The sequence below is a fragment of the Neophocaena asiaeorientalis genome, unplaced genomic scaffold (genome assembly GCF_003031525.2).
Source record: "Neophocaena asiaeorientalis asiaeorientalis breed wild unplaced genomic scaffold, Neophocaena_asiaeorientalis_V1.1 scaffold204, whole genome shotgun sequence".
Taxonomy (NCBI): Eukaryota; Metazoa; Chordata; class Mammalia; order Artiodactyla; family Phocoenidae; genus Neophocaena; species Neophocaena asiaeorientalis.
In genome coordinates, this window is record NW_020173922.1 from 10,164,599 (window position 1) to 10,177,700 (window position 13,102).

The window sequence follows — 13,102 nt, forward strand, 5'->3', positions numbered from 1 at the left end:
CCATTCTGTCACCCAGTAAGAGCAGCTTCTGCTTAATTCTGGGAGAAACGTTAACGGCTCAACTTGGGGGAAGCGGGGAGCTAACATCATCTGGCTGGTATAACACTCTTATCTGGGGCTGCTGAAAGGACTAGAATCACTACTACAAATGATAAACACAAGCTCTGCCAGGTGATGTGATACCCTCAAGAAATTAAAATTCACACATAAATATTAGTTGTGACACCTTTATTTCAGAATGACGGCAAGATTGAATTTCACAGGTATACAACTGATTTATAGCTCTAGATCACAGTAACACTGAATCCAAAACACTTTATCCTGCACAGAAACTTGGCACAGAAATGTTCACTTGTAATCTACTTACGTTTCACATTATAAAACTGGACATATAAAAACACTAACACAGCTGGGGAGACAACAGCTTACAGATCTAAGTAAATCATTTGTAGCAATATCTCGGTTATCTTGAGGTCACAGATCAGACAACTGCAGTCGAGGATGAGGAAGTAAGTTAGAGGAAGTAGCAGAGCCACTAAAATAATGTCACCAAGTCAATGGAGCAACGTTCATCCATTTCACTGCTAAAAAAAAAAAGCCTCCCAAAGACTGACTCAGCTCCTGTTTATTGTTACTTGACATACAGTATGCAATTACAGCAATTCCCAACTCCATATAGTAAAGGAGAGCAAAGTTCCTAGAGACAGGCAGAGTTAAGGAAGAGAGAAACGACAGGGAACAGTGACGGAAAAGAAGAAACTATGAAAACCATGGCAAAACTCGAAGAGCAGAGCCATTCAGTGAAGGGGCTTTAACAAACCTAAATAGAACCTGAAAGAATTCAAAGCAAATGATGACTCTGAAATGATTTCATTATCTTCAGTAGATTCTGTTTGCAAAAGCAGGGAAATGTATACTAAATTAGGAGGAGGCTCAAGAGGGAGGCAATATGGGGATATATGTATACGTATAGCTGATTCACTTTGTTGTACAGCAGAAACTAACACAACATTGTAAAGCATTTATACTTCAGTGAAGATGTGAAAAAAAAAAGAGCTCCGTGTAAATGGCAGAAATAGAGCAAAAAAGATGTGAGACTTAAAAGAATAACCTTGAGTCAGCTATACCATGCACCCACGATGTCTGATAAATGGGATATTACGACACAGGTACTGCTTATAAAATACACAAAGCAATTTACATCAAAAGAATATAGCACCTTTTTTATCCCCACGACTGAAACCATAAAAGCCCGTTCATGGTAAAAGCACTTCAACCATGTAGGGATAGCCTCAGTCAGTTTCTCTGTGCAAGAGAACTTTATATTATGTCCTGAGGGATTGATCAGTGGGCCCAGCTGACTATAAACCCTTCTTAAATGATAGAAGACACAGAGGCCACAAACACCTCCCCTAAATCACTGTTTCTCAAAATCTGGTCTGCGAAACAGCACAACCAAGACTCCTGGTGAACCTGTTTTAAAATGCAGATCCCCGAGTCCCAAATGAAATTCCATGACTCAGCATCTCTGGGGGAGGCCCTGGGAACCTGCAGTTGGGCCCACCTACCCAAGGATTTCTGGTACGAGTAGAAGCCTGGGAATCACTGTAACACATCCGCACCTTCCGTGTGTAGGTTCAGCAACCCAGTCGAGGAGACTGGTCAGATCTGTGAATGAACCCTTCCCACCCTTGTTCCTAATGCACCCAGTAAGCCTATACTCCCGGTTTTGACATTTTATAGATAATCAAATTACATGTGGACTTCTAAATGTTTTATCACAGGAAGAAGATTCTGACACATAATAAAGTTTAACAAGCCCTATCTAATTTTAAAAGGAGCATACGATTTCTAAGCCATATATGTAAAACCTGAAGTAATGGATATGCCCGCAAGGGGTGGGGGGGGCGGGGAAACTGAGGATAAGTGTCTGATGCAAGTTCAGAGGATTGCTTGGGAATGGGGAGGAAAATACCTGTAAAAGCAGTCTTGGAGGAGAGGCAGAAAGCAGCGTACAACCAGAATAGGGAAACGCAAATCTCTTAAAAGTTGGCTGAGATGTTTAAGCTGGTCCTTAACACTCTTGAAGCAAAGGCTGGAAACTACTGACAAACGTGTTTTGTTTGGCGGGCACAATGTTTTAAACAATCCTGAATTCGTTGCCAACACATAAAAATTGGGTGATTTCTTTCTTTTTTTTAATACTATCTTTTCCTGGAAAATTGGAAATTGGAAGAACTAGAAAAACCAGCCGCTTGGCAACACTGTGCTGGAGCCGGGCAGCAGCTGCCCACCTTTCACCACAGCCACGTACTCCTGGGGTCTCCCCACTGGCCGCCAGCCTGCTGCACACATCACTTCACCTGCCAGACCCCTGCAGGCATTTGCACTGGCCACGTCAGCTTCAAGGAATTAAGGCAAAAAATCAGCCTCTCTGTGCTTCGCTCTAACAGTAATTCTTACTACAAAGATACTTTCCTACCTTGGAGATGTGAAGAAAGCAATCAGATAATATCTGCAAATCACCCAGAACTGTAGTGTTCCCTGGCCATTGGAATCACCTAGGGAGCTTTAAAAAATACTGCTGACTGGGTTCCACCCCCAGAGATTCTGACTTATTAGTCCCAGATGTAAGGTAGGCAGCAGGAGTGCAGAAAGCTCCCAGGTGGTTCTAATGGACAGTCAAGGTTGAGAACTGCTTTCACAGAATGCAAGTTGTTGAGTATGAAGGGTTACATTCATTCTTTCTTTTTTTTTTTTTTGGCTGTGCCAGGAGACTTGCGGGATCCCAGTTCCCCAACCAGGGACTGAACCCAGACCCTGGCAGTGAAAAGCTTGGAGTCCTAACCATCAGGCCACCAGGGAACTCCCAGAATTACGTTTATTCTAACGTCAACCTCCAAGTACAGATTTCTCGCCTCTCACCCCTGTGATAATTCACATCACCTTTTATTTGTGTAAATGCGCTCTTATTCCTAAGGCCTACCAACTGCCATTTACAAACTGGAAAAAGGTCAAAGTGTGTTCTGGTTTCTACCATTCATTTTCCCTCCAACACAGCTGAGGAATGAAACACTAAGGAAATGAAGGGAAATTATCCTAAGACATAAAACTCAGGCAGCACAAACAGCTCAAATGCAATAAGAGGAGCTCACAGTGGCAGGCTTGTATTAAAGTTTAAAAAAAGATAAAGAAAAATAAATTTAAAAAAACAATTGCTTTGAAATTCATCATTCACTAAATGGAAAATTTTTCAAATATTAAAAAAAATAATAATTTCCCCAGGACTTTCCAGTAATGGCCCAACTTGTTTTAACTTAAGACAATGAATTCCAAATTACTGCCCCTCTTCAAGCTTTTTTTTAGGTAGTGTGCATTTACATTTTGGCTTCGGATCATGGGGAATGCAAACTACCGTCACCTAATTTTCAAACAATACTACTACATTACCTTACGTTAGAAAAGTATATTTCCAAAATGGTTTCATGTACTAATAACAGTTTCTATTTACTTCTGTGTACCAGGTAGCATGCTAGACACTTTATCACATGATCTCCAGTTGTTCCAACAGCCTCATAAGGTTAACTCTATAATCCCATTTTATAAACCTAAAAAGTGAATCTAGGAAAGATCTTTAAGAAAGATTTTAAATTACATACGTAATCACCGAGCTGCTGTGTGGCCCTGCTCAGATTCAAACCGGAGTCCTTCTGACTCCCAAACCTGTGCTTTACATACCAACCTTGTTTAATCATCACAAGTAGAAAGACCTGTGCCCAATTATCCCCATTTGCCCAATGAAAAACAGAGAGGTCACATAATCTGCTCCACAACCCAGAATGAGTTAGAAGGAGCCTGTCTCCCCACTCCCCAGGTTCTTTTAAGTACCAATCACAGTTCATGTGTTATATTATAAAAGCTAGCTGATGGCAGTTATGTAGTACTGATGGGGAGAAATCAAATGCTCCTGGTTTCTGAGAATCTTCAACATTACTGTGAATACGGCTTAACTTCAACACAGGTATGGTATATTCCTGTCTGTTCCAGGCCACCGAAGAATCAGGTATCAGGTTTAAGTCCTTTATTCGCCCCAGAATCCTCTCATGAATCCTATGAGCAACGATGGAGAGAACAAACAGGCAAAAGCAGCATTTTCCATGCCTCTGGCTCATCCTTGGCTGCCCCAACACCACCACCAGGCACTCAGCAGGACATCCTGAAGAAGGGCAGACATCACCTTCTATGGGATTTTTCCTTTATTTGTAAAACCGTAGAGATTATGCCATAAGAATCAGCCAGAAGGTCTCAGCTCCACGAGAGCCGCTATCTGAGGTCGGCTCCCAGGGGGAGTGTATCATGTCATATCCCGGCAGAAAGGTTTCCTCTTCTGTAAGCTGCCAACACCGCATTCTTATACCTGTATTTCAAAAACTGTGTCTTTGGATGTGTTGTGTCCGAGAAAAGATTCTCGAGCAAAAGTAGACACAACACAGCTTCCCTGCAAGAGAAAGCAAACAGGCTTTATCACCTAATAAACATGTCTCAACAATCAATACTTATTTGCCCTCTTTTCTGAAGCAACTCTTAAGAGTCACTTGAATTCTATCACTACGGATAATTCTTGAAGAAATTGCATTTCCGCCTCCTAATGATCTTCAAACGAAGCAAGCGCCTCATTTTATTAATAAACTACCAACTGCCCAGAGGAGCTGGTTCGAAGGGGAGTTAAGATATAGCTAAAATTGAGGTCTTAATCATTCCGATGTGAAAGAACTCTACTGTGTTTTCGAACCTCACCAAGCCCGGTCTCCCAACTGCCAGCAGCAAGAACAAACAGATGTCAGAGCTATTTGTTTTCTTCAAAAATGACAGGAACTCAAAAATCTATCAGATGGATGTGTCAGCAGCAACAGCCCAAGCCCACTGATTAGTGAGGTTTATGGACCTCCATTTTGGCTCAGGACAAAATCACTTTCTAAGCTTTTTAACTATCAAACGCCCACTTAGATATACAGGCCAGGGAGATCTAGGGAGCATCTTTAGTGTGAGGTACGCTACACAATGTGGTCACGTTCTATGTGACTTTAAAGTATGCAAATTTGAAATGTGGTAGAATATAAAAGTATTAAATAATGTCTCCTTAGGCACACGTGTGCAGGCCCCATGGGATGGTTTTTTAAAACATTAAGAACTGCAAAATTCCAAAGCTCAAAATTTGAGTACACTGTATACGGCACCTACACTATTGTCACATCCCAGTGCTATCTTATCTGCTAAACAAAATGCCTATATTCCTACCCCATTCATGCACATGCATTGGAACTTTATGAAGCAATTTTAATGATCACTATTGCTGGTATCTTAACTTCCTTGTTGTGATTATTTTAATGTTTTTTTATGCCTTAAAATAATACCATCCAAGTGGTTATGTTGGCGCTAATGCAGAAAAAATAAACTCTTGCACTATTAACTTTGGAATAGAGGTAAGATGTGATCAAATGCTACATTAAAAAAAGGCCAAACCACCACCACGAGGCCACCTGATGTTAATGTAGGCAAACTCTAATCCCAGGGAGAGACAACTTTTTCTTAAAGGACCAGACAGTAAATATTTTAGCCTTTGTAGGCTGTAAGATCTCTGTCACAGTTCTTCACTTTTCTGTTGTAGCTGGAACATAGCCAGGAACATAGGTGTTTTCTAATAAAACTTTATTTACAAATGGAGACCACAGGCTAGATTTGGCCCCCAGGTTACAGTTGGCTGACCTCTGCTCTACAGCTATGGAGCTAATCACCCGCCCCCCCAGCCTTTTCTTTTAATGTAGCATTTTACTGCTCATAAAAGGTAGTTCCCCCATCTACAAACATTCTCCCACTTCCAGTAGATATAATTTTGAGAAAATAAAAAGTTCCATTAAAACAGGAGTATTTCAAACTTGCCAAATTTTGTAAAATCAGTCAAGAAAATGAGCTAAAAGTAATAAGCTGGCAACAGCACTGCAGCAACAGCAATGCCTCAAAATGATCCATAACATGTTTTTTGTGATGCTTACATAACTGTACATATGTGTTAAAACTTACCAAATCCTACATTGAAATTAGTCATTTTAACTGTGCACAGATGATACCTAAATGAAACTCGTTTTGAAAAAAGCTTAAAGTCTCAGCAATAGCCCCTAATTTGCAGTAATTGTAGATCCAAGTGGTAAGAGTATACACCTCTTACTTCATGTTTGCTCCTGAGAAAACTAGTCATAAATTATGACAGTTAGAACTATGTAAATCCTTCGAGAACTCCATTGCATTAAACGCACCTGTCCTGCACTAAACTCGTAGTTATCCAGACCTCAACTATTTCACTTCAGCGAGGAGGAATTGGTTGCTTTTTAGAAACAATGCAGGGACTTCCCTGGTGGTACAGTGGTTAAGAATCCACCTGCCAATGCAGGGGACACGTGTTCGATACCTGGTCCGGGAAGATCCCACATGCCGCGGAGCAACTAAGCCCATGTGCCACAACTACTAAGCCTATGTGCCTCAACTATGGAAGTCTGTGCACCTAGAGCCCGTGCTCCACAACAAGAGAAGAGACAGCAATGAGAAGCCCGGCACTGCAACCAAAGTAGAGCCCACTCGCCTCAACTAGAGAAGGCCCATGCACAGCAACGAAGACCCAACACAGCCAAAAACAAATAAAATACAATAAGTTTTAAAAATAGAAAAGGAAATACAAAGCCCTGAGTTCATGACTTAGCTCTCCACCACAGTAAAAGCAAAACAAAAAAACAAAAACATGGGTCATTTAAGACAGGAGGTAATACTTGTTTAGTTTCCTCTTTCCCATTAGCAACACTTTAAATCACAAACACAAGTTGATAATTTCAAATACGAGTTGTTGTTGAATCTCAACTCTTTTCTTTTCAGTCATCTTTGCTCCGCTGTGGAGCCTGTCAACATTCAAGCAGGGGGAAGAAAAAAAGAAAAAAGGGCAAACAAGCAGAAGCAGAGATGCTAAAATCAGGGAAAGGCCCCACAAAGAAAATCATTCCTCCTCTGATTAATCTAAAGTCGATGGAATACGTGACAACAGTTTCAAAACCCCAGCTATTAGCTTTCGCGGGGCTTGCGTTTCATCTGTCTCAAACTCAGAGATGAGAACTTATTTAAAGCAATCATTCTCAAAGTGTGTTCCATGGATCAGCCTCACCAACATCACCTGGGAACTGGCTAGAAGCACAAATTCTCAGGCTCCCCTCCCTGCAGACCTAATGAGCCAGAAATTCTGAGAGTGGGACTCACCAAGCTGTGTTTACCAAATTCTCCAGATGATTCTGATACTCACTAAAGTTTCCAAATCACTAATTTAAAGTCTGAAAACCGATGTACACTTGTAAGTGGAGTTTCCTCGTCCTCTCTTTTAACTTGGAGCTGACTTTAGATCCCACCCTGCAGGATAAGGTGGGCTCTGTGCTCAAGTGCACAAGTACTAGTGGTGCCTGGTGAGCCTTACAGGAGGCCAGCCTGGAAAAACAGGGGGATATGGCCAAGTTCTTCTCCACAGCTTTTCCACGTACAGAGATGTGGGAGCACGCCACATTTAGATTCCATGCCAACATTTTTTGAGCACCTGCCATGTTCCGGGCTTGTGCTAAATGAAATCATCTTCGTTCCAATAATAAATAAATGTATTAGTATGTGTTATGTATACAGAGGCTTGATATTAATCGGAATGGAGTCAAACCCGCAAACAAGCAGAAACCTTTATAATTCTCCAATTCTCATTCACAGGCCTGGCCAGCATGCTTTGAATGCTGAGGTCCTCGTACACAAATATTCCTTGTGCTTCCTCTTTGGTTAACTGTTCTCAAACTTTATTGTATATCAAAATTAGAGACCAAGTTGCTTATACAAAACCATGTATACTCTAGTTTTAAGCCAACATAAGGAAATTTGAGGTAATTCTGAACTACCCACAACAATGTGTGCTCTACTCAAAGGTTTTACCTTCTCTCAGACGTTAAAAAACAAAGTCCAATCAATCTTGTAAGATGCAAATCCACTATACAAATTTATTTTAGGCTTTGAGTCTCTCAGATAATTTTGTTCTGCCCTTTCCACCATGAAGACCATTGTCCTTGAGGCAGACAATAAAAACTTAAGGAATAAAAAAAGAAGTAATTCCAAAATCCCCCTGCTTATCTGTTAACCCTACATCACTTGCCCTAAAAGTGCCATGTGCTACAGCACAAGTGCTATATTCTTCATCCTGTGCCCGTGGCAGACATCGCTAATCAATCATAGCACTCTCACCCAGAGCTGGAGAGTTATTCTTGTCAAGGCCTTGGAATCTTTCTCAATAGCATTTCAGGGAGCACCCCTGCCCCCAAATCGGGAGGAGTATTCATGACTGGTAAAATGTCTGTATTTCACTGGCCAATCAACATGCCCCTTTCTTGTCTTCTTTGAACAGTTGAAGCAGTTTAAAGCTGCTCCAAATACAATTTTAAACCCCTCCTTTCACTGTTCTCAGGACAATAAAATTAAGCTTCAGTTAATTCTGAACTGCAGTCTCTACAAACCTACGCCACCTTGAGGGTGCTAATCATGGTGGATTGTGTTTAAACAATTTGAGTGCAGTTGTAACCCAGAACGTAGTACAAACCTGCTTTGAAAATCAAAGAACCGAGTAAATAAAGGTACAGAACGGATAACAAAAACCTGTGAGGCAGTATCCCACGCATATAACGGGGAAACGTACAGCATGAATAGCCCAGGGAGGCTGATGCGTAATACTCAGGCTTATAAGCATGAAGACATGGCTTGAGTAAATAATTCTGATTTTGCTTTTGGTACTCACTGATGATTCTTTATTCAGCTAAGGGGGCACCACACTGTTCCTTTAACAGCATCTCCATTATTCTAATTCCCTATGGAGAGAAGAAAGAAAAATCAAAATGCCACATTTCACGGACAAGCACTTTTACATTTATCACAACCTTTCCCTTCAAGGAATCCAAGCCATGGCCGTATATTCTTTTCAGAAAAGGCTCGTAGTCATACTTTACATTTTTATAAAATTCTGCTCAGCAATTTCACATACATTATCTTCACATGTGCTCAGAACTACTCAGGGAAGCAGGCAGACCAGAACTGTGAATCTTCCATTTTAAATATAAGAAAGCCATCCAAGTGATGTTAAGAACTTCCTGAAAGCGGCCCAGTTCCCGAGGGGCACTGCTAGAGCTGGAATAATCATGGTAATAGTTAATACTACAATAGTGACATTAAAAATCACAGATCACCATAACAAGTATAATGATAACGAAAAAGTTTGCAATTACTAAAATGTGACACAGAGACACAAAGTGAGCAGACGATGTTGGGAAAATAATGCCGAAAGACTTGCTCGATACAGGGTAGCCACAAACCTTGAGCTTGTAAAAAGTGCAATATCTGCGAAGTGTGCTAAAGCAAAGCATGATAAAACGAGGTATGCCTGTGCTCGCTGAACACTTACAAATGTGCTAGACTCACTGCTAAGGTCTGCATGTGCATTATCTGAGGTAGTGGGTGCAGGGTGCACCACGGAGGTACCCCCGGGACTCAGGCACTCGTCCCCCTTCTGCCAGCACCATAGGCTGGTACACAGCTACCCTCAGCGAAAGGGAGATGCATTCCCTGAGGTTGTGCCCCTCTGCAGAGGTGGCCCACATCTCATGGCTGGTGGGTATAGTGTAGAAAGGCCCAGCCCCCGCCCACAATTCGGGACAACTCTGAACAACATCCCATCGCCACAGTTCCCCACGGGATCAGCTGGGACCTACATCACAACTGCATCGCCCTGCTGTTGTAATGCAACAGCCCTGTTGTTCCGAGAGCCCTCTCCAGTGACCCTCCGCATAAAAATGTCCATCTGAGTCTGTGTCCGAGAGCCGACTAGGACACCTTGTTTAATACACACAAAATCTATGAACAAGTACTATTCTTACCCCTGTTTTACTGATGAGAAAAACAGAAATTCAAAGAGAGTTAAGTAATTTTCCCAGCGTTATACAGCTATTAAGTAATAAAGCCAGGGAAGGAACAGACACTGAATTCTGGTTTCAAGGGCACCCCTTAACCTTGCAAGGCTCACTCCATGACTGTATGTACGCATCAAGCTGACTGCCCACCCACCCCGGCCGGTCAAATTCTACCCTGGAAGAAAGAGGAAGCAGATACTCCCTCTTTCCTCCTTCAAGGACAAGTTCTGTACCAGAGGCTGAACCTTCAGACGGAAAGGCAGGATTGTGATGTAATTATGAACTGGGGTGTTAAGGAACTCAAAGCTGGAGTGCGGGGAATGGGACACGATGCTCTCAGGGACAGGAGTGTGGATGACAGGGAATAATAATGATCGACACTAACTTAAACTGCAGGTCCCCAGGCCCCGCACAGGAAGGCTTTGATTTCATAGGACTCAAGTAGGCCCCAGAGAGCTGTACCTTTAACAAGTACCAGCTGCTCGCCATGGTCAGGCAGGGCTGGGAGTCACTGAGTGGGCCTACAAGTGAAAGGCAGGGACTTCTTACCTGGGGTTTGTTCTGGGCCACGGGAGGGGGATGAACCTCGAGAAGACAATAAAATATATTGAGTACCAAAGTACACTGAACAAAATCTAACGTTTCCTTGAGGTTTCTGAAGGTCCTTCAGATTCTAGCTGGCTGTCACCACAAATACTGCCACTAGCTGGAGAGGAGGAAGTATTAATTAAAGGATCTTGACAATGCCAAGGAGCACGGACTGTGGGGTGAGCCAAAACAGTAGACTGTAGGACCAGGAGCCCTGTTGTCAGAGTCAAGAGACCTGGGTTCTGGTCACAGCCCTGCCAATTATTCTGCTGGGTACCTTAGGCTAATCACTTTTACAAAGTTGTAGCTTAGACCAGAGAGCTAAGGGGCCTGGGAGGTTGACTGGATAGTGCAGGCACACAGCAGAACTACTGGGGGAACCCACAGAAGCGAATACAGATTCCCAAGCCCTACCCAGACCCATTCAACCAGAACTTCGAGGGCTGGGGCATGGAATCTGAAAACATTCCTCGTGTGGTTCTGAAGCACAACTAGCTCATATACTAGAATTTGTAAAAAGCAGCTTGATACCACCTCTGCAAGCCTGGGAATTGAGGAAAAAATTGTCCTTAATCATTTGTGAAGATACAGTATATACTCTTGTACTCTTAGAGCTACTCACCTTTTTAAGAATTAGGGGGAAAAAGAGGGGTTGGGGGATGAAACAACCGGTGGAATGAAATTTAACTTAATTCTTAACCTAAGATCTGAATTGTGCTCACTTCTGCTCTCTCTCCCTCAACCACAGAACAGTTAACAAATATTTATTGTGTACCTGCTATGTGCACTGGAGATTAAGTGGTGAACAAACCTCAGTCCCTGCATCCATGGAACTTACAGACTAATAGATTTCATTCCCCTTGTCTCAACTTCTTTTGTTTGTTTCAACAAACCCCTGAGCAATAATTAACTGCCTTCCTTCTATTTTCAGGAAGACTAAAAATAGCCATGTTACGTCACAGTTGCAAGCTTCTTTTTGCACAGTGGGCCCAGAAGTCTTGTCGGTATGTCTTTAAAACCAGAAAAGCAGACTCCTTCCTTAGGAAGTGAGCACAGGTGAGCTCTTCCCGTCTGTCTAAATTAAGAACGCCACCATCTACTGAGCTGAGCGCTAACTGACATAAGTGAAGACGCTGGGGTTTGCCTTGGGAATTGAAAGACATTATTTATTGAATCAATTATGCTCACACTGTGACAGTTGATTTTCTTTCCCTTTTTTCCCCCTCTCTCATACCACTTTAGTCTTTTTAAGCAGAACAGTTAGAAACAGAAGGTGGAGAACAGGGGCAAACAGAGAGAGACCTATAAATGAATTAAAAACAAAAAACCTACCAGGGAGGCCAAGCCATTATTTAGTCTGTCTCTTTGGTAAGGAAGGACCAAATCAAAACCCAATCGATAGAGTCCTTTTGAATAGTTTCAATGCTTAAAATTCAACCCCTAAGAGATCAGGCTTAAAGGGGCTAAATTTACACCACTTATCACACAGTGATGACTGAAATGCAGAACAAATATTACGTGGATCCACCTTTATAGATAGAGCTTAACTTAAAAGCTTTTTGGACTGACAAACCATAAACCAGCTTGATTTTATTATGTCCTTCCCCTCTGAGAACTTTTTCTCCCTGTTACCAGGCCATCTTTTTGTATTTGCCAAGGTACAGACAAGGGAGCCCTCTCAGGCTCATTTCCCTAATACCAGGGCTGTGCTGGCCAGACACGTTCTCACAGAGGAGTCCCAGAGTCACGTCTTTCAGATTCAAAACACTTCACCAATTCCCCACTCTAGAAGTATCTGAAAAGTAGCTGATTATTACAGAAAACGAAAAGCTTGCCTGAAGAGAAGGCAGAATAAGTTGGAACTAAATGTGGCTAGATCCAGACGCTATCTTTATTTTGTTATCAAACTGATGCTTCCTTAAGAAGCTCTGATTTACCTATGAGTCCCCGAAGAGGGCTGCATGAAGGGAGGACCTGCAGAAGCTGCTAGAAGATGAATGGTTTGAATAAGACCCAAGCCTGGTTATGAGTGTGACATACAGAGTGAGGGGAAGGTCCAAGCAGAGGAGAAGAGGGTAATATTAGACGTTATAAAAATTACAAAGTTCTTGGGGAGTTCCCTGGCCATCCAGTGGTTAGGACTCTGTGCTTCCACTGCCAGGGGCCTGGGTTCGATCCCTGGTTGCGGAACTAAGATCCCACAAGCTGTGCGGCACAGCCTAAAAAAAATTACAAAGTTCTAAAGCAGTTCTCAAAAGACACATATATAGGGAGCTCTTAACAAAAGAGAATTGCTCAGGTAGTTATCACAATGATAAAAGATTGGCCATAATTAGACGAAGAACAACTGTTTGTGTACTGAGTGTTTACCAGAAGCTAGGTACTGTGATAACCAGATTACGCACTGGAAGACCTCTCCTCCCGCCACTGAAAACAAGCTTTCTTTTGGATCATGGCTTTGGAATAAGTACCGGAAACAGTATCCATGCCCA

General features: G+C 42.2%; 1 protein-coding gene across 1 annotated transcript in view; it reads right to left on the bottom strand.

Annotated features, from left to right (window-relative positions):
• Positions 1-213: 213 nt before the first annotated feature.
• The window catches only part of PRELID2 (PRELI domain containing 2), an 81,593-nt gene continuing 68,704 nt past the window's right edge, over positions 214-13,102 (bottom strand). Inside the window, exons 6-7 of the mRNA XM_024752473.1 lie at positions 8,858-8,927; positions 214-4,498 (exon numbers count right to left, since the gene is read on the bottom strand). Of these exons, the coding sequence (XP_024608241.1) occupies positions 8,868-8,927 (60 nt within the window). The 3' untranslated portion in view covers positions 214-4,498; positions 8,858-8,867. The remainder of the gene's footprint in view (positions 4,499-8,857; positions 8,928-13,102) is intronic.